The 20,581-nt window shown below is 43.2% G+C and overlaps 2 protein-coding genes across 4 annotated transcripts in view; one reads left to right on the top strand and one right to left on the bottom strand.

Annotated features, from left to right (window-relative positions):
• The first annotated feature begins 15 nt into the window (after window positions 1–15).
• On the top strand, window positions 16–15,623 carry PDIA6 (protein disulfide isomerase family A member 6). The gene is made up of 13 exons (XM_042033010.1): window positions 16–103; window positions 3,071–3,212; window positions 4,041–4,098; window positions 4,759–4,885; window positions 5,371–5,477; window positions 6,860–6,993; window positions 7,404–7,518; window positions 8,432–8,572; window positions 9,769–9,853; window positions 9,947–10,019; window positions 11,045–11,203; window positions 13,191–13,287; window positions 14,034–15,623. Exons 1-13 carry the CDS (start codon window positions 70–72, stop codon window positions 14,100–14,102), a joined length of 1,341 nt encoding a protein of 446 aa, XP_041888944.1. The 5' UTR covers window positions 16–69; the 3' UTR covers window positions 14,103–15,623.
• The window catches only part of ATP6V1C2 (ATPase H+ transporting V1 subunit C2), a 19,771-nt gene continuing 14,616 nt past the window's right edge, over window positions 15,427–20,581 (bottom strand). The window contains exons 6-12 of one of the 3 annotated variants that reach the window (XM_042033011.1): window positions 20,301–20,399; window positions 19,175–19,243; window positions 18,164–18,256; window positions 17,656–17,749; window positions 17,247–17,344; window positions 16,712–16,841; window positions 15,427–15,917 (exon numbers count right to left, since the gene is read on the bottom strand). In XM_042033011.1, the coding sequence (XP_041888945.1) occupies window positions 15,822–15,917; window positions 16,712–16,841; window positions 17,247–17,344; window positions 17,656–17,749; window positions 18,164–18,256; window positions 19,175–19,243; window positions 20,301–20,399 (679 nt within the window). In that variant the 3' untranslated portion in view covers window positions 15,427–15,821. Of the gene's footprint in view, window positions 15,918–16,711; window positions 16,940–17,246; window positions 17,345–17,655; window positions 17,750–18,163; window positions 18,257–19,174; window positions 19,244–20,300; window positions 20,400–20,581 lie in introns of those variants that run through there. The other 2 variants (XM_042033012.1, XM_042033013.1) reach the window with 2 other exon arrangements.

Consider the following 20,581-nt stretch of genomic DNA (forward strand, 5'->3'; position numbering starts at 1 on the left):
CGCGGGCGGGGCGGGGCGCGGCGCGCAGGCCGTGGCGGCGGCGGCAGCGGCCGAGGGAGCGGGGCAGCCATGGGGGTGTGCGGCGCGGGCCGGCTGTGGTGGGGTAGGAGCCGTGAGGGCCCGGGGGAAGGTCTGAGGAGGCGGTGGGACACGGCGGGACGCGGCTTCGCTTTCCCCGGTTTTGCGGGCCCCGTCGTGGCGGGGGGGATCGGGGCCCGGGGCCGTGCGGCCGCTCTGCTGGGCGGCGGGCGGAGCGGAGAGCCTTCTGAAAGGTGGGAATCGCCCTCTTCTCCCAGACAGCTTGTCTGGACTAGAGGATATAGACTTAAGCTGCAGCAGGGGAGGTTTAGATTGGACATTAGGAGGAATTTCTTCACAAAAAGGGTGATCAGATATTACAACAGGCTGCCCGGGGCGGTGGTGGAGTCACCGTCCCTGAAAGTGTTTAAGGGAGGACTGGAGGTAGCACGCAGTGCCGTGGTCTGGTTGACAAGGGGGTGATCGGTCATGGGCTGGACTGGATCTCAGAGGTCTTTCCCAACCCCATGGATTCTGTGGGGGCAGTGCTCGGAGTCGCGGCTCGGCTGTGGCCGGTCTGTGCCGCGGGGGCGGGCATTGCTCGGTGGGTTAGCGAAGCACAAGTAGAGAGATTCTAAGGTCCTAAAGATCCCAGCAGCAAAAAAAGAAAAGAAAAGAAAACCGTGGTTATCTCTCACCCTACTAAAAGACCCTCTTTGATTTGAGTAAGCGGCGGTGTTGTGCGTGCCTGGCTGCCCTGCCTTGCGATCTGGTGCTTTGAGGGCAGCAAGAGAGCAGTGACCGAGGTCAAACGGAGGAGTCCGAGGGGAGCTGGTGTTCCTCTGCCCCTGCTGCTGCCTCTTGTGTGCCGGAGGAATTGGTAAACGATTCCCACTCGGGCCCCTCGATGGAAACGCCGAAGGTGTCGGGAGTTCTGCCCCAGGCCGTGGCTCGCCGAGCGCACGTGTGCAGGGATGCGTGAGCTCCGGCACATCGAGCACTGCTGCAGGACGGGGTATTTGTAGGAGGAAGTTCGCAGCATCATTATCATCATCCCGTGACAAAAGCTTTTTTAAATAGATCTCCAGACTTGCAACTTTACGGTTCAATTAGGACTAGTAATACCAGCGTGGAGCTGCCTTAGCTGGTTTATCCATGCTTCTGTCTATGTGATTTGCTTACATTAGAAAACAGCTTTTGAAATCAGATTATCTATTTGTTTTTTCCTTAATAATAAGGTCAGATTTGCATTTATCTGTCGTAGATGCTTGCAGGAAAATGATCTTTTCCTTTGCTGAAGTTGAATTAAACCTTGAATGTTTCACTGTAGAAAGTTATGCCACCAGTTCATGACTCATAGTTTTAAAAAAATGCAGTGATAGGTGACTAGGTGAATTTCACCATGTACTTTCTTTTGGGAGTTCTCTTTAGCAGATGTATTTGTATAAGCTAGAACTTCTCTCTTTGAAGGGACAGAAATGGCTGAGTGAATTTCATCTTCTGAATGTATTCTGCCAGAGATCGCCTAAAAGGTGAAGCCAGAATATGCTGATTTCAATTTAATGGTCTTATTCTGTCTAGAGGAGATTTTTTCTCTTGAGAGTGACTGTAACATTCAAGGAACTTTTTCCATCCTTACTTTCTTACTCTACCCCAGCAGCAGCTGCTTCTGTAGGTCACCGTAACATGCTGTGACAGCCATGGATCTCCTCGAAGTCAGTTGATCAATGCTGATGAAGTGCAGCTTGTGTATGGGCGTCCTGAAGAGACAGAGCCAATCTAACTCGTACATCTGATGGTGGAAACCGATTTTGATCACCCCAGAAGAAAAGGGTTGAGTCCTCGTTCTAGAAGAAACCATTAGGATGGGGTAGTGGTGCAGTGGATAGGGCACTGGGTTGTAGTGTGGCATTTCAGTCCTGATCTCTGCTTGAGTAATGTGGAAGATTTTACTTCTGTCATCTTCACTCACCTACAGAATAGGGGTAATGAAACCAGCTTTAATTGTGTGGGACTGATAAAGTGTAGGTGATGCTGTGCAATCTGTATACCATGTGCTGTAGCATTTCTGCATCGTTGACCTGTTTTTCTCTCATGTTGAGTCTTGAGAGAGACTGTGCAGCTTCCCATTCAAGTTAACCACTTGCAGTAAAGCTATTTTTTGTCTGGTTCTAACCTGGGTGTCTGAGCTCTTGCTCCCTCCAGTCTTTAGTGGATTAAGAAAAGTCTTTTGTTGGGTGGTTTTTGTTACACAGATGCTTGTCATCTCTCATCAAGTCATCTCTCAATCTCCCTGACTAGGTAGAAGGAAGGATTATGAGATTTTATGTACAAAGTCTGAAGCAATAATAACTTCCAGAAATTATCAGAAGTACAAAGCTATAAGAGAAAGCAATTTCCTTCTATCTTTTAATGTTATTTTTTTAGCATTCTCAGAGTGCTTGAGTTATTAACCAGAGAGATTTAGCTGTTATTCTCCACTGATTTATCTCTTTATGCTAAAGAGATAAATCAATGGTAGACTAAGATCCTCATGAGCAAGAACGATGCACTACCAGTGCATCAAGTGCTTGTCCTAAAATCAGTGTAACTGTGCCAAACCTAGTTGGGACAGTCCTGCATGATGTGATCCTATAAAAGATGTGTTTGAGTGCCTGCTGTGCAAGAGGTTTGAACAATTGGCTTAGGAGTTTCTATGAGAACTGGAAGAAAACATAGCTGATTGTGGGGATCCCTGGAGAAGTTCTGGTGGTCTGGTACCAGCAAAAGTTAGGGTAGGAGCTTTGACACAAGTCTCTCTATAGAGCCGTAACAGGAGTGGCATAACTCAAGCTAGCTTTAGGCACAGACCCTATTTTATGTGATCCTATGGAATCATGTTTTAAGTGAGGAGGGAGAGCATCTATCTTGCCTTAACTTCCTTTTTTATCTGGTCTAACTGGAATCCCTTCCCACCACTGCTGATTTGCAAAGAGTGGGGAGATTTAGCCGTGGCAACAGGAGAGGCATGGATGTTCAACAGGAGTGCTGATGTCTTTGCTTTTCATTGTAGGCACAGTGAGCTGCACTTTGTTCCTGGCAGTTAATGGTTTATATTCAGCCAGTGATGATGTGATAGAGCTCACACCAACTAATTTCAACAAGGAGGTCATCCAAAGCGAGAGCCTGTGGCTCGTGGAGTTCTATGCCCCATGGTAAGAACTGCAGCTGTGTACTTGCTTGCTCTAATCACAGAGGAGCAGCACAGGAATCTGCTGCTGATCAGCTCAAGGTTTCATTCAGCTGTTGACAGCACAGTTGTCATTTTGATGGTCACATGACTGGCAAAATAGCTGTACCTGTGATTCCTGTTTTAAATATTTTCATGGGGGAAAAAGGCAGGAATTGGCATTTCAATTTGGCAAATAGGGTCTGCTAGCAAAATCTTATATGCCATTTTTCTACTTCAATTTTTCTGGTTAAATTAGTATTAAAATGACTGATTAAAGTGCAGTAGGTAAATGAGAAGGTCTCTCACTTCTGTGTTTCTGAGCGTAATTCTGATGTGAGAGCACAGATCTGATATCACACTTAAAATTTCCAATTTCCATTGAAAAATACTGGCTTTGTGCATCTTAATTTAGCATCTCTCTTTGTCTCCTGTTCTGCTCAGGTCCAGAGTACGGAGTCTATTCCATTTAAATTCTGGTGATATATATATATTCCGTCATTGTACAAATCCTCTGTGATACTGCCATCCAAAGCTCCACATTCTGAAGAAAGTGGCCTTTTGTTGCAACAGCTGGACTGTGTCTGGGCTGAGGGGTTTAGGGGAAGCCTTGCTGTGCCTCTTCTAGTGTTGCTGCGGTCTATATAATGTGGAGGTTTTTCTTCAGAAGCCTGAGCGATGATGTGATCTTGTGGTGTAGTCTCTTCTCTTCATGAGTAAATCCTCAGTCTCCTACAGTTTGCTGTGAATGACTGTGAAATAGTTGTCAGATCTGAATGACATTTACCATTTTTTGGTTTTTTTTTTCTAAAAGGTGTGGTCATTGTCAAAGGCTAACCCCTGAGTGGAAGAAAGCAGCAACAGCTTTAAAAGTAAGTTTAGGCTTTCAAATGTGCTTGTGGAAGTGGATTGAAGAGAGTTTGGCTGTTTGACATCTGGATTGGGAACATGGAGGGGTTTGGTCCTTAAAACCATTATCACTTTAATCATACTTGTCTAGCCAGAGGAGTGTTATTCAGGCACTTGAAAACTTGAAATCCAGGATTTTTGCTTGGTTTGGTTTGTTGTATTCTTTTTAAAAGAAGCCATTGAATTGTAGAGGAAGAAAGTCAGTTGTGTCCCTGTGAATTCCCATTTACTGTTCTCTAGGACTGAAAACAGCTTTGTAAACCATTGGTGTTGACTGTTTTTTTAATTATAGAAAAATTAGTCATGTCATGATTAGCTGAACTCTTGCCTATGTAAAATATATATATATATTCTCCTTCTAAGAAACCCAAACAAAAAAACCCAACTAAATAATGGCCCAAACAATTTAAAATTTATTTTGTCACACTGAAGGAAGAAGTGGACATTTATAGTGTTCTGTATGCTCGTGGGGGGAAATACCTCTCTTCTGTTGACTATTCTGTTGCTGTCCTAGTAACTGTCGCTCTCTCTTCCCTGTTTCCCTTGTGCCCCCAGCAGAGAGTATAAAAGGTATTAAATCACTGTAGAAGTCTTAGGTGTCACTTTTTGTTTTGTTTCTGCAGGGTGTAGTGAAAGTGGGTGCAGTAGATGCAGATAAACATCAGTCCTTGGGTGGACAGTATGGAGTCAGAGGGTTTCCTACTATCAAGATATTTGGAGCCAACAAAAACAAAGCAGAGGATTATCAGGGTAAATGTGATGATCTTTTAAATGTTGCATGCCTAAAAACTTCCCTGAATGCAGTAATTATGGTAGCTGTGTTGTGTGGTGTTTCCTTCCTGTCTAGTTCTTGCAGTAACTGAGAGACAGATGTGTGGGAGTGGTTTGACCAAATTGTGTATGTCTTAGCATTGTCTAACAGTCCCACCTGCAGTTCATAGTTGGTGCTTGATAGGCAATTTGAAGGAATTATTCCTTTCTTCCTGTTTATTTGGAGCTTGCTGTAGAGTCACCCCTCCTCAGAAAAGCCAGGTAATGAAAAGGTGTAGTGAAGTCAGTCCTGCTGCTTGTGTTTAAGTCAGATGTCCCACCACTAGTATTGTATCGCTCATAGCCCAGTCCTGCTTTTCCTGATAGGTCATTAGGGTGAGGGAGGATTAAGTTTGTAATTAAGTTCGGAGCACACCTTAAACTGGCCTTTTGATGGTTTGATCACCTATTTTTCTGCACTGCAGGTGGCAGGACAAGTGATGCTATTGTCGATGCTGCTCTGAATGCTCTTCGGTCCCTGGTGAAAGAACGTCTTAGTGGCAGAAGTGGAGGATACAGTTCTGGAAAACAGGTATTTGAGGGAAAATGTGTTTGTTTTTCAACTGGAGACTGTCTTGTACAGGAGATCAAAGCTTCCAACTCAGTCACAGAATTGGAAGGGATGTCTGGAGTTTTATCTAGTCCAGGCACCCTGCCCAGTGCAGGGCCAGCTGGAGCAGATTGCTCAGGCCTGTGTTCCTTAAAGTTGTGTGTCTCCAAGAACTGAGACTCCAAATGGACTGCATTTTCCGGGGAAATTGTTCCAATGTTTGACCATGCTCACAGTAGAAATCCTTTCTCTTATGTTTTAGGTTATGGAATCATAGAATGGTATTTCTTTAATTTCAACTTCATCCCTTTTGTCTCTTGTTGCAGAGAAGAGCCTGCCTTTGTTTTCTTTGCTCTCCTTCACCCTCTCGTCAGATGTCAGATGCTTAAAGCCCTTAATCAGCTCTGGCTGGACTTCCTCCAGTGTGTCCATGCCTGTTCTGTGGCGGAGCCCAGAAGTAGACCCAGCACTCCAGGTGTTCCACATTGTGCTGAGCAGAGGAAAAGATTCCCTCCTCAGACCTGCTGGCAACTCTGCCTAGTGCAGCTCAGGAGGCTGTTGGACACCTTTGCCACAGGGTTACAGTGCTGGCTCATGTTCAGCTTGTCCACCAGGACACTCATGTTCCTCTTTGAAAAGTTGCTTTCCAGTTAATCAGTTCTGAGTGTGTGCTGGTGTATGGGGCTGTTACTCCCCAGGTGCATCTCCTTTTGAACTTTGGGGTTCCTGTTAGCGCTATTCTCCAGGTGGTGGAGGTACCATTTGCCTAGTCCTAGTCTAAGTTAGACTGATTAAGGTTTTTTAATTTGGTAGTGTTTTTCTGAAGTTGGCTTGCTGGATTTCTCCCTGAAGGTAAATTGAAAAGCTTCTGGGTCCTACTACTCTTTCTAAATCATGGTGCAGGGTACAGTCTGACATCCTCAGGGTGGCCAGATAGAAGACCTGGGTGGACTTTACCCTGTAGTGTGTATCATGCTCCCCCATGTTTGTTTTGCCTGGAAACCAGAACTTGGTTAGAACCAAGTCTATCTAGAGATAGAGGTAGGGGTTGGAGAGCACTTTGTTCATGGACAGATCAGAGCATGAAGAACTGAGAAAGTGTTCCCACATCTTCTTGGTGGTCATTTTGACCTGATTTCTCCTTTTTCAAGAGAAGGTTCATTTGCTGTGTTTTGAAAGTGCTGTGGGGAGTAGGCTGTGTGTACTGTCAGTTTTAAAAAGGGAAAGTTGTATGACCTAACACTGCCTGTTTTGTATCTTGCTCAAATAAAGATAATTTGGTGCAATGTGACACACAGGAGTTGGCCTGTGTGGGAGACCAGTTTTGGTTACTTCTTACACGAGGGTCTGTTTGTTTCTTACAGAGCCGGCAGAGCGGAGGTGGAGATAAGAAGGATGTGATTGAGCTGACTGATGACAGCTTTGATAAGAATGTCATAAATAGTGATGATGTGTGGATGGTGGAGTTTTATGCCCCATGGTGTGGGCACTGCAAAAAGTAAATGAGGTTTTTCTTCAACAATTCAGTTCCTGTTAGTGCCTGTTTTGTGTAACACCCTTAATCCCCTAAAAGAGACCTTGCATCTCTGGTATACCAGAAATGAGGTTTTTTGTGAGGTGATCTAACAAAAATGTGTGGGCTTCTGCTCAGGGCCCCTTGGTGCTGCTCTGGCTGCAATCTTTAGCAGTAAAATTCCCAGTTATCAGTAGAAATAAGATCCAGAAGCTATATTAAACTTTTCATTCCTTCAGATGCAGGACATCAGTCTTGTTTGGATAACCCTCTTAGCTGTCATTCTCAGCAAGAGAATTTTTTTCTTGAGTAAAACATGCTACATAATGTTGAAGTGTGGTGTACTTTTGCTAGCTCTGAGAGAGCTTAGGACACTTGTACTCTCTGTTTTTCAGCCTGGAGCCAGAATGGGCAGCTGCTGCCACTGAGGTGAAGGATCAAACAAAAGGAAAAGTAAAGCTGGCTGCAGTAGATGCAACAGTCAATCAGATGCTGGCAAGCCGATATGGGGTGAGTGTGCTTTGCAGTGGTTACAATTGCCTTTCCATCTCTACCAAGTCAGATTTCTCTTCAATCCTTACTGAACTGTTCCTTAATCTGGTACTACTTAAATGTTTTGTGCTAAAAATAAGTGACACATTCAGTTTTTTTCCCACAAATAATTCATGAATGTCAGTAACAATATAAATCAATGAAGAGAGAGGAAAAGAATTAACTTGGATATTGCTGAGGAGAAAGGCTGTTTATTTCCATAAGACCTTGTGTACCTGTATCATCTGGAGTAAGAGGTCTCTCTCTTCAGACTGTAGGCTGGTTGGGCATCTCTGGAACCCTTGCAGCCAGTTATCAGGGATCACTCAGACAATATCAGCTGGCCAGATGAGGTGTGTTGCTTGCCAAAAGAGAGCAGATACTCGGATTTGTAGTACAGTCCACGGAGCTTACAGTGTGTTGTGTAGTTTCCCTCTAAGTGCACATGACTGACAGTGAAGGGAAACATTGAGCAAGATTTACTGGAAGTGTAGCAGAAGGAGCATACAGTCCACTTGTTGCCATATAGGCACAGTATTGTTCCCCCACAGACGAATCAGGAAATTAATGTCTAATAGATATGAAGTGTAAAGATAGTCCTCATGGTACTTACACCTGCATTGCTTGGTGCATCTAAATTGAGATGAAACCTTTGCTGGTTCATCAGGCCAAAACCCCAAAGCAGGGTTATAGCGTACATTACCCTTGTTTTGAATGGTTGCAAAGGTAGGAAGCTACAAAATTCAAGTTCAGTCAGAACATATGAGACTTGATACACAAAGGTGTTGAATCTCTTCCCTTGCTCTTAATCTAGAACACATCAGACAAGCAGATAATTTCCACCATAAATATTCAGGTTTATTTGAGCTGATGGGTTAAACTTGTCTTGCAGATTCGTGGATTTCCCACCATTAAAATCTTCCAGAAAGGAGAAGACCCTGTTGATTATGATGGTGGGAGAACTAGATCTGACATCATTGCTCGTGCTCTGGATCTGTTTTCTGATAATGCACCACCACCTGAGCTCCTGGAGGTACCTCTACATCATTTTCTCAAACTGCTTTTCTATCATACTCTTGGCAGCAGTTTTTACAGGTCTATATGAACTCTAAATAAAACTGCCTAAGTGTGGTGTTTGTGCACCGTTTTGCCCCAGAAAGTGAAGGATGACAAGTCTTAAATAACAAAAAGCTGAATGTTCATTTCTACTGTAAATTTGTTGTTGTCTGGAGGGCTATCAGAATTGATACAGTGAAGGCATTGACAGGATGGTGCCAGGGGGTCTGAATCTGCTCTTGAGGAGTGAAAAAGTTGGGTTCTGTGCCCCACCTCTTTTCTTCCAATAAGAGGGCATGGCCTTGTAATTTGTAAAGTGTTTGTTAGGAGACGCATGATGAGTAGTTTTGCTTGTTGTTCAAAAAACTCCACCCTCTGTAAGGCGACTTCTTTTTTCAGCTTGCTGTTGGTAGATTTGAAATGGTGATCACTTGTCTCTAAAGTGAGGTGCACACAAGACAGTCCATTGGGATGTAGGAAGGAAAAAAACAAAAAGCATTTGCACTATTAATAAACCTAAAGATATTTTTAAATGGTGCTTATTTCATCTTCTTACCCTTCTAAATTTTTTATTTTGTATGCTTTCTAATATTAATACAGCAATGCATGTTGATGTATGTGCATATGCATATAGTTGATTTATATATATCAGGGGCTCCATGCTTAGAAATTTATTTACCGGTGGGATGCACAATCAAAGGTTGGAGACCACTGGTGTAGGTCACTCGATCAATTCCCTTTTGAGACAGATCCCACAAAACCAGTGTTGCTGTTACTGTTGCTTGAACATTCTTATCCACAGCAAAGGCTGCCTCTGCTGGCTCTCCTTGTGCTCACAGGCATTTACATAGGCCTGCGGTTGCTCTTTCTAGCCCCGGGCAAGGATAGTGATTTTGAGCAAGAAGTGACATCTGACTGTGCTTTCTGTAAGCCTTATTTGGTACTGCTTAGTTTCCTGTTGCTCCAAAGCTCAACAGAAGACTTTGTGAACTCTTTGTAAATTACTCTTGTGCTGGGGACCACTGAAGTAGGAGAGACTTGTAAGCTCTTGTGTCAAGTTGTTTCAGTACTTACTACCTTGTAGGATAGAGTTATTAGGCTGTTGGAGGGAAGTGCAGTCACAACCGAAGGACCAAGTCTTACTGTAATTGACTTTCTAATGCTTTTGTCTAGATAATTAGTGAGGATGTTCTGAAGAGTACCTGTGATGCTCATCAGCTCTGCATCATTTCTGTCCTGCCTCATATTCTTGACACAGGTACACATACAAGCAAGCAGACTTTTGTATGAATTTGTCACCTAAAGCGTGTAGTTGTGTTTTTTAACTTGTCCAATTCTGTCTAACAAACAGGAGCTTCAGGGAGAAATTCTTACCTGGATGTCATGTTAAAAATGGCTGAAAAATACAAAAAGAAAATGTGGGGGTAAGTGTCATTGTTCACTGGTTGTCTTGGAAAAGAAGTGAGCATTTCTGGGGGTAACGGGATAAAATTTGTATGATACCCGATTAGCTACAGAAAGGAGTTGTTCCTTGTTCAGGGTAGCATATCTTGATATTTCACTAATTACTGGAGAAGGGGATGTTGTGACCTTAACCAATTTTTTTAAATTTTCATCCACCTCTCAAATTCTGCATTTACAAGTGATATCTAAGCATTAATGAGATTAAGCATCTTTTACTCTTGTCCTGAATACTAAAGTATTTTAGGGAGGTTTCTTTTACTGTCCGCTGCTGGTCAGTTAGTCTGCCAGTGTGACTGTTGAATTCTCAAAAAAACAAGTAAATTGCAGTTTATTAACCAGTTTCATGCTGTCAAAGAAACAGGCCAGCAGGCTATGCCTTTCCTCCTTCTCTCAGGTGCAGGTTAGGATCTCCAGGACTTACCAGGAAAGTGAGAGCTGTTCTGTCACACTGAATGCTGTGAAAGGGAGAAAAATGGGATGAAAGCCTGGGGGAAAATGCTGAGATTGGCTCATTTCAGAGGTTCCTTAGAGGACTTGCTAAGCATTAGAGGAACTGAGACCTGAGTGAGGAACAAATACTGAGTGTCCTTAGCTAGAAATCCTCTATAGTGATATTTGGGCAGGACTTTGTAATCTTTCCATCTGTGACTTGAGTACTTAAAAACCTTCCTTAGGACCAGCTAAAGTGTAGCAGTTTGTGCAGGATGGTAACACAGTTCTTCCCCTGCACTGTGTTTGGTGGCTGTTCTTACTCAACTTACAGTGGCTGTGTGGGTGGGACTGGCCTAGAGGTGCTTCTGAGAGGGGGCTTTCTTCTGTTGCAAGGTTCACGATCAGGACCCTCCTTTTCCCTGCTGACTTTGAAAGTGTCAAGGGCAATACAGAGCCCTGCTTGAACTCTGCAGGATTGCAGGATATGTGTGATTTGAAAATAATTGTAGTGCCTATCCTGATTATTAATTTTCTATTTCATCTTTTCCTCAAGGTGGCTGTGGACAGAAGCAGGTGCTCAGTCAGATCTTGAGAGCTCTCTGGGGATTGGAGGCTTTGGGTATCCAGCAATGGCAGCTGTTAATGCTCGGAAGATGAAATTTGCCCTTCTGAAAGGATCATTCAGTGAGCAAGGGATTAATGAGTTTCTCAGGTATGAAATCTTCAAGTGACTTAAATCTGCCTGTAACTGGGGCTATGACTCTTTAAACCACAAGCAGACTCTCCTGGATCAGACAAGACTTGCACAGTTAAGAGAACTAAGATAATGAGAATTCAGTGGAGGAAAGGGATGGCTTCAGTGGGGATTGCAATAAAGCAGTCATTACCTTTTTGTGGTGTGCAGAATTAAGTTGGCCATTTAGACTTAAGATAGGTAGTTTTAGTAAAACTGTTGAAAATAGAAGTGGGCTTTGATGTTGAAAAATTCTGTTTCTCTGGTAACTTAAGAAATAACTTAGTAATGAATTTCGTTTAATTCAAGTGGTGCATTCTGACTAGTCCTTAGTAATGGGAATGTTCCCATTGTGGGAATCTAAATGGGTGCTGTTGAAGTTCCTGAGCTTCTGTATATTGCTGTTCATCTTTCTAATTCAGTCTAGTCCTGTCTTCCCCTTGCCACCTTTCCATTCTCCTAGCACTTGATAAATTGATTGGGGGAGCTGAAACAATCCATCCAAAAAGTCAGTAGCTCACTGCTCAGCACAAGTTCCCTGAAACTGCCTCTTGTGTAGCTGGGCAAGAGCCAGTGCGGGGGAAGAATGGAATAGGGAGAGGAAGTGGAGAGGATGACAGAAGGTCAGCACTGAAACAGAGCAGCTAAACTTAAACTGTTACTTTAGTGCGGTCAAAGTGAATTGGGAACTCTGCTTCCAGGTAAAGCACCAGCTGCCGTAAGTTATGCAAGAGCCCTTGAGACCTTACATTTAGCAGTGTTACTTCCATGTCTGTCCTTGGAGAATGGCAGAGAACAGCCAGAACTGCAAAAGCAACTGCAACAGCCTCTCCCCACCTTGCCATAAGAAGCACATTAATTGAATGCAGTTCCTGCTGGATTAATAGAATCAGTGCTAATACTCTTACTTGTGAAAGTGATCAGACTTTCTTCTAAATGCTGAAAAAAGAAACGTTCTTAGAGCATCAAGTAAAATTCAGGATTCAGATGGAAGAAGAGAAATACCAGACAGTTTGTACTAATGCACACGAGAGAAGTGTCTGCTTTTGTCAGACATGACAAATTTTCTTAGTCTGTAAAATCCACCTTAGTGAAGCCTCTCCTGGGTGAGGTTGGATGGTGTTTCCAGGACACAACAGCCAGTTTAACAGCATATATTGCATTAGGTAATTGGTTTGGTATTGTCTTATCACACAGCCTACTATGCTAGAATAATCTCTTACTTGACACTTCAGCTCAGCTGTGCTGCCTAGAGAAAGCAGTATAATCACAGCTGGTGTGGCTGGCCATTCCATTCTCTCAGCTGCTGTAGGCAGCTTGTGCAGCCTAATAGGCTGTCTCAGCAGTGTAAACCACAAGTAAGGAAACTGGCACTTTGAAGAGCATAAAAATTGTGAACTCCACTTAGGGAGGAATGCTAATACAGTCTTATTTGCTTCTGAAAGATGCAAAGGGAGTAGCTCCTCAGGATTTTAATGCTGGGCTTTTTGAGCAAGCCTAACTAGCAAGCGCAGGATGGAGTGTCTCAAACAGAAGCTGGTTACCTCACACCCTTTGTGTTGCAGGAACTTTGGAACCCATGGAGGCTAATTCTCCACTAATGGAGATCACTGGTGATTCCCACTAACATTTGCAGGTGACTTCCAGAACTAGAATTACAGGCTCCCATTGGAGATACCTTAAGTGATAAACTGTTAAAGAGGCTGCACTTATCTGTGATTTTTACACTGCTGAAATATGAAATAGTGTAAATCACAGATGTCTTTGCATCCAATTGTAAATTTTCAATGCTGCTTTAAGGGCTCTGTCATTTTCTGCTTCTTGAAGTTTTTGCATTCAGACAGTTTAGATTTACTTAGAGATGAAATCTTAAAGTTGTCTTCCTTTTATCTGAAGCAGGTTTTGTTCCAGGTGGATAGAGGTTGGAGGAATTTCTTAAATTTAACTTTTACTTGTTTTGTCTCAGGGAACTCTCCGTTGGTCGTGGCTCTACAGCACCAGTGGGTGGTGGAGCTTTCCCCAAAATTCATTCAGTTGAACCTTGGGATGGCAAAGATGGTGAGGTAAGAGGTGCTCCATTTCTGAAAGTGCTGAGGCATTGCTGGGTGCAGAAGTGACAAGATAGAGTAACTAACACCTGTTAGTGTGAAAGTTCTTGTTTGTACAAGATTGTGGCAAGTTGTGTTGATGGTTTCCCATTATCTAAATCCTGCCAGCAGACCAAATGGCACATTGACCATCTGACATTGTGGATCAGATGTTCCTGCCTGACTGTTAGGATGTGATCTGAAAGCTGGATCCCTTGAGGCAGAAATGTATTACCAGTGCTGACTAAGGGTGGTAGTAGTGCATGTATTCAAGACCCCAGTGTTGTGGAGACTTGGGTTCTGCAATGTGCTGACCTTGCCATCAAGGTCTTAATGCCGGAAAGCTTGTCAGGTAAAGCCTGTGTAATAAATAACATGGTGACTTAAGTCTACCTTCTTAAGGTTCAACATTGCTGTAAAAACCAAAGTTACTGCAGTCCTTTGATCTACTTCAGATTGATAAAAACATGCAACATGGTAGTAATTTGGTACATAGTTTATTTGTATAGCCTTCACCTGGAGTATTTTGATGAGTAAAAAACAATCTCCTAGTCTAAACTCTGATCACTTGTCCTGTGCTTAGTGCACTTGGAGCTTTATGAATGAAAGAGACAACAGGAGAGAGCTTTACTCTCAGGATGAAGTAAGAATCTTTCCAATTCAGGGATCTCCTGGCACTAAGCGCTTCTAAACATGTACTCAAAACCTTCTCTTTTTCACAGCTTCCAGTTGAAGATGACATTGATCTCAGTGATGTGGATCTGGACGACTGGGATAAAGATGAGCTGTGAGATCTTCAGGAAACTTCTTTTCTTGGGAAAGTCTGCGCAGCAGTTTGCAGCCTGGATCACAATCAGACAGATTTTTCAGTGGCCTTTTCATGGAGAAGTAGCACATGACACACTGTGCTATTGGATGCACTGCAGCAGTGGACTGTACGCATCTCAAGAAAACATTGCAGAAATTCTATGAATTGTCATAACCAGTAAACTTGATTGTATTCTGTGTAACAAATATTTTGGGGACAACATGGATATTTCTTCGGAACATCTTGGTTTTTATTTTGTTGATAATGTGCTGTTTGAGTGTTACTGGAGGCTGTTAGTGTAACCAATTTTAACTGTAATTTTTTTCATGGAGGTGGAACCTGCTCAGCTTCTGTTTCAATTAAAGAATAAAATATTTTTTGACACACAGTGTTAGTCTTGTATAGAGTAAGAAAGGTACACATAATACAAGCAGTCCCATTTTGGATGGCTCTTGAAAGTGAACTGTAGAATAGAGAGGCTTGTGCAGAGGGGAGTCCTAAACCACCTCCTTGGCCTAAAGCCTGGTAAGATGGACAATCTTAGTTTAAATGCTCTTCAGTCTTCCTTTTCCTATTCCTTCTCAGGGGCTTTCTCTTTCTTTGTGCCAGACTTCATAACATCATTTATACATTGGAAGTGGGGTTGCTGCTGCAATGAGAGATGCTGGGAGCTGTTGGTCTTTCCCCTGGATTAGTGATGAAGCTAATCCATGTTTTAGGGTGTAAGGATTTCCAGGTGCTAACAGAAAACCACCCTGGTGCTGTCTCCAGCAAATTGTGTAATATTTCTTCACTTCCCATCTGGCATTGTTTTGATCTGAATTGCTATTTCCTTGGAAGGGGAATCAGGACTGGGAATAGGGATGTTTACTGCTGCTTTTTTAATAAAAGTACAATTATTTTATTGCTCTCCATGTCTTGTATATTGGTGTCTAGTGAAGTGACCCTGATGTGATCAGCTTGTTTATAAATAAGGAATGAAAGAGCTGAAAGATTCCCCTTCTTTCAAGGAAATAACATAATGAGGATATTTGTCATCTTGTGTCTGTAAGAGATTGCCCATAGCTCACCCCGATGAAAGGCAGTGTCGAAACCACAGGCAGGCAGCAGTAACTGCTGATTCCATGCAGGAGATGTGCTCCAGCTCTTAAGTCATCCCAGCAGATGAGCTCTAGTGGAACTGTTCTAACTGAAATACCTTTGCAAAAACTAAACTCATGAGTACTTGGGACTGTAAGTCATATTATGATAAGTTCCACAGCACTTTTGAGGATCTTTCCTCTTAAGCTTTTGGTTTTTTTGTTAAATTAAAGGAACTTTGGGCTTTGCTCTGATGCTTTCTACTTTTTCTGTTTGGATTTTTTTAAGTTTGCTTTGTTAGAAAAAGAGGACTGTATACACCTAGTAGATCCATTAGCCACCACACTTTAAATTGTTTTATTTCAAGTCCAATAGATATTCCATCTTTGTACTTTACCAAAAAAAAATAAATACTACCATAGTACTTCTGCCTCTGAAATATATTTTTGTAAAGCTATGAATAAGAGATGCTTATATTGTAGTCACTGTAAAAATTACTAGAAGTGGTAGGAAGATTATCCTACTACAGCATCTGCATTATAATTTGACTTTCAGCAGCTAAAGATTGTTTTACAGTAACATGAGAGGCTTGAAAAGTAATAGATGAAGCTTGAGCAATTCTTTAACTGCAGTCAAGAAGACTGAGGTCAATCTTGAAATAGACGTAAGGATAGTATTCTTGATTACTCAGTTGTAGCCCAGGGATGTCCATGCCAGGCTGCAAAAGGAAGTAATGGCTTTAGTACCAGTAACCCAAGCTGCAGGGGATTGCTTTTGTGCTCCTCTCCCACAGGTGCAATGGAACTTTGTATTTGCCATGCTTAAGGTGGGGAATTCACCACTGAGAATCTGCTCTGCTTCTTGTTTCAGGTTGCCTAATGTAGTTAGCATTGAGAATGCATGCTTGTGCTATGTCACGAACTTGTAGCATTTTTGTGTGCTTCAGCTTTAGAGCAGCTCATCTCTGTCCCCCCTTCCTGCAGTGGGACTCGTGCTTGCCGGTTTTAGGCTGTTTTGAAGGCCTGCTAGCTCATTGCTTTAGCCTAAATTGTTTTGAATTGTAATTCAAGATATGGGGAGGAGAACGCAAGTACTGCTGCTTGCTGAAGGCCATTATTTATGAATGACAGCCTTTTACAGGGGACAGAGGTGTCACAGTCCTAGGATTTAGTTCCAAATTAATTTTTCTTGCTTGTGTTGATCTGAATGTTTATAGTAGATTTTAAGCTTTTTATGTAGAGGAACAGCCATAATTGAGCTGACCTGTTTTGTTCTGGTAGCTGTAAACGTCAGATGCTTCAACAGAAAATGTAAGCAATCTCTATGCATCTGCCTCATAATCTGAGCCTACTCTAATCCAGTTGGTAACGAGGTGGGATTAGAGCTGCATCCAGGGCTCTTAGCATTGCAAGATGTGAGGAGATGCACGCTCTAACCCCAGGACAGTGGAAGTGTTCATTTAGCTAAGCTGAGAGAAGCTACAGCCTGTGTACTTGCAGTCCAAATACATACATCCATTATACTTGCTGCTGCAACTTCATCCAGGTGTTTGAAGACCACGTTCAGGACGTCTCTCAGGCGCTTTACAGACTTCCTATTTGGCTGCAGCAGCATTGCTTGGAAATTCACAGGGAGGCCATACCTCGGAATACAACATATACGATCATCTGCTGGGAAGGGGCACAGCTGTCTGCTCCTGCCCTTCTCCCTCCTCAGCCTCCAGGCATGCCAGCTGGTGGTCTGTTGCAGAAACAATGCTGCCTCCTTATTGGAAAGCATTTTCTTTTTGAAGCCAAAAGTCAACTAAACAGTCTCTTTCTGTTTTCCCCTTCCCTGTATGTGCCCCCAAAGAATAGTTTTTCATCAGATTCATATGTCACCTTTTTGGTGGACATCTGTATTGTCTCCTGTGAGCTCCTGGAGTGAAGTGTGTAAGACAAAACAAGGTGTGTAAGGGTTCCTCCCACAAAGGAACTGGACCAGGAAGAGAGCTGTACGTCTGACTTCCCCAGGAATCTCTGCCTGCACTCTGTGTTTACCCACTTACCTCAGGACAGATTCAACAAAAACTCTCAAGGCTTTCACGTGAATCCAAGCCACAAATGCTTCACTGAAGTTCACCTTCAGCCAGCGCAGTAAGGGGCCCTGTGAGAGCAGAATAGTGCTGTGATCCCCTCACTGAGTGAAGCAGCTCCACAGCCAACGCTGCCACTGAGGCCCTTGTGGGCTGCTGGGATAGTTCCCAGGCAGCCTGATAGTGGCTCCCAGTCTATCAGAAACTCAAGTAACCTTGGGCAAAACATGTTATTTATCCCGTGCCTCAGTTTTATGGGCTAAATGGAGCTCGCTGGAGATTGTTGGAACCACAAAGCTTTTTCTGAGTGAGATGCTTAGGCAAATGCTGGTAGCAAAGGCCACCACTATGCGGGCCATCAGCTCATGAGGTGCTCACTTACGTATTGTTGTTTTTTGTCAGAAGCTAATTTCATCAGCTCTTCCTTTTCACATTTCAGTTCCTTCTCATCATAATAAAATTCTCGAACCATGAACCTGCAATGGAATGGCATTTGGTCTCACAAGCTGTAGTCCAGGCAATATGCACATTCATTTCTTTTTCTCCTGGAGAAGCAAGTGTGGGAAGCTGCTATCCATTTAACAAGTTAAAAGCATGTGGAGGGTGGGAGTTGAAGTCACCCTCAGAAAGCCAGCTTCCTGCTGTCAGCAGTATGAGAGCAGAAAGTACAATTCCAGGATCTGTAACTTGGAGCTTATAGAACAGGACTACTGATTCTGCTACCAAAGCTCCTTCCCACCCTGCCTTCTCAGTGGCTTTAGGACCAACAGCAGCCCAAGCAGTCAAGAAGTCCTAAAAGCAGTGATGGATTCAGCATGCTGCACACACAGCAAGCCACACCTTACCCTCATCTCGCTAGCCTGCCATGCCCAGCAGTCAGTGCTTCTTACCTGTTCTCCCTGGCTTTAGCCTTGAAGTCATCCATCACTTTTCTAAATAGGGTCACAGTGAAGAGTCCTCCCTCTGCATCCTCAGCAATCATTCTGTGGGAGGGAAATCCACTGCTATGATTTGACATGGCAAATCCCTCATGCCTTTTTTACCTACCTCGCCTTCCCCTTCTGCAATTCTTTTTATTTTCATTTATGATACTGAACAATACCCTGCTTTTTGGAAACTGCTGTGACTGAAACAGGGAACAATGACTTTACTTGCACTGCCTACTCTATCTCCAATGCAAAACTCAATTAGTTTAGTTCCTGAACCCACTGTAGTATACACACATTCTGCCTGCCTGATTTTTCTGTGTTTCCTGGTAATATTCCCCCACCTTTACATGCACTTGTGGTTTTGAGACAGGCAGTAGCAAATAGTTTGTTTCTTTCTCTGTGCTTTCCACTTTCTCCATTTCAGGTAATACTCAGTTCTTGTGCCCCGGACCCAATCTCATGTTCTGTGTGAGCTGAGCAGTGGAATACTTAAGTCCTAGGAAAGATTTTTCACCCCAGGTGAAAGGAGGAGTTAATATGGCATTTACTAGTGCAAATGACAGTATGCTGAATTATTCTATCCTACAACAGGAAGCAATTAATGCAAATTTAGTGGTTGATCTTTTTATAAAATACTTTCCACAAAACTCTATGTGATTGCACGTGTCTGAACTATACCTCAATTAATGTAATAAATTGCCTGTTTTACACAAAATGAAGCAACAGCCTGGTTGAAAGCAGAAAGAAACAGATTACTGGAAAAGGGAACAAGCTAATTGTAAAGAAACTGACTTTTGTTCTTTCATCCCTACTTCCCTTCAACAAACTAATTTCTATTTGAATTGCAAATATGTTAATGCAGAGCCTATGCATTAGACTAGGGATTTCCTCCAGGATCCACCAATTTAAGGGGCTGAAACATGACAGGAATCTCTGAAACAAACAGGGAGCTGAATTTTGAATTTCACTTACTTGGTGGAGCGAGGCACTACCATATCCGAGAGTGATTCATAGGTCTTCTGCCACTGTATGTAGCTTGACCTTTGAGCAACACAAAACAAAGCACAGTAAATAAATACTATATATTGGACAGCAAATGTTGACATATGTAGCTAATTAAGCTAATAACTTAGGGTAGAAGGGTTGAGCTCTTTGTGCTGGGTTATGTCATTAAGATACATTAAGCCTCTCCTATCCTTTCCTCTCCTAGTCACCAGCTGAGATGTTTCCCTCAGTGCTACACTCTCAGTCTTCAGTTTGGATCTTGGCTTGAGGAAGGGTCAACATCAGGAAGCTGATGGGGGGAAGAACGTGGCACACACTTCCAGCCTGCCACACAGTGTCCCATGCTCCAGGACTCCTGCACAAGCTGCCCTGATCCACAGGTAAGTGTGCTACATCTGCTGCGTGCAATCCCAGCGCTGATCTGGTGCTAGACTGCACTCATGGCAAGTGCCAGCACTGAGAGAAAGGGAACAGGGGGATGGTCAGAGTTTGCAAAGAGAGACGTCTGTTTTTAGGGTGAATAAACTCAGACAATAAACCCAACAAACTTACCTCAGATAGCTTTTTGCAACCTGGTTTTCACAGACAGAAGAGTGATGGTGCTGTATGTGTATATTGGGACAGGGCTATATGGAGAGGAAAAGTTTTGTGTAGGGCTCTGAGGAGAACATAGTGTAACTTCATCATTGGTGGCAGGCATCCTTTGTGCAGGCACTTACAAGAGCACAGCCAGCAGAGACCGTGAGTGGGACAGCTCTAATTCCTTCTAGAAACTGGCTATGCTGCAGTAAGAATCTGTTTTTCTTTTAGCTCATACTATTCCTATCAGGAGACTGATTGAGAACCCACTTGTAACAATGAAAAACCTACATCCCAATTGTCCTGCTCCAGTTTTGGCACAGTCTTTTGTCTCCTTCTTTTGTGCCAGCACCACTCTTGGCAGAAATTGTTCTTTCTTCTTTGCTAAGGGTTTCACCTGTGTCCCAGTAAGGGCACTCATGAGCTGCCCCAACCTGACCTGCTATTGCCCAGTTCCGTGCTTAGGCCTGGGACTCAATGCCACATGGAGTGTGTGCACACACTGTTGCCTTACTTTGGCACCACAACGAGCAGCGTGATAAGATACTCGGAATTCAGAACAAAGTCTTCTTTGTGCACTATGTCTGCCAGGGTCCGGGTCAGCAGATTTCCCCTACGGTGAAGAAGACAAAGTAAAAATAACAGCAGCAGGAACTCAGCAGCAGAACCTTGGAGGCAATGTGCTGTGGGTGGAGGTGCTAATAGTAAGTATATACTGGGGTAGAAGAAGGCCCAGAAGGAGGTGGCTAAAGGACACAGCTACACTTCTGAAATGGCTGTTTTGTTATTTTTACT

Source organism: Corvus kubaryi, unplaced genomic scaffold (assembly GCF_017639235.1).
Source record: "Corvus kubaryi isolate FWS band 111438036 unplaced genomic scaffold, C.kubaryi_AGA036_p1.0 37354, whole genome shotgun sequence".
NCBI classification, from domain to species: Eukaryota; Metazoa; Chordata; class Aves; order Passeriformes; family Corvidae; genus Corvus; species Corvus kubaryi.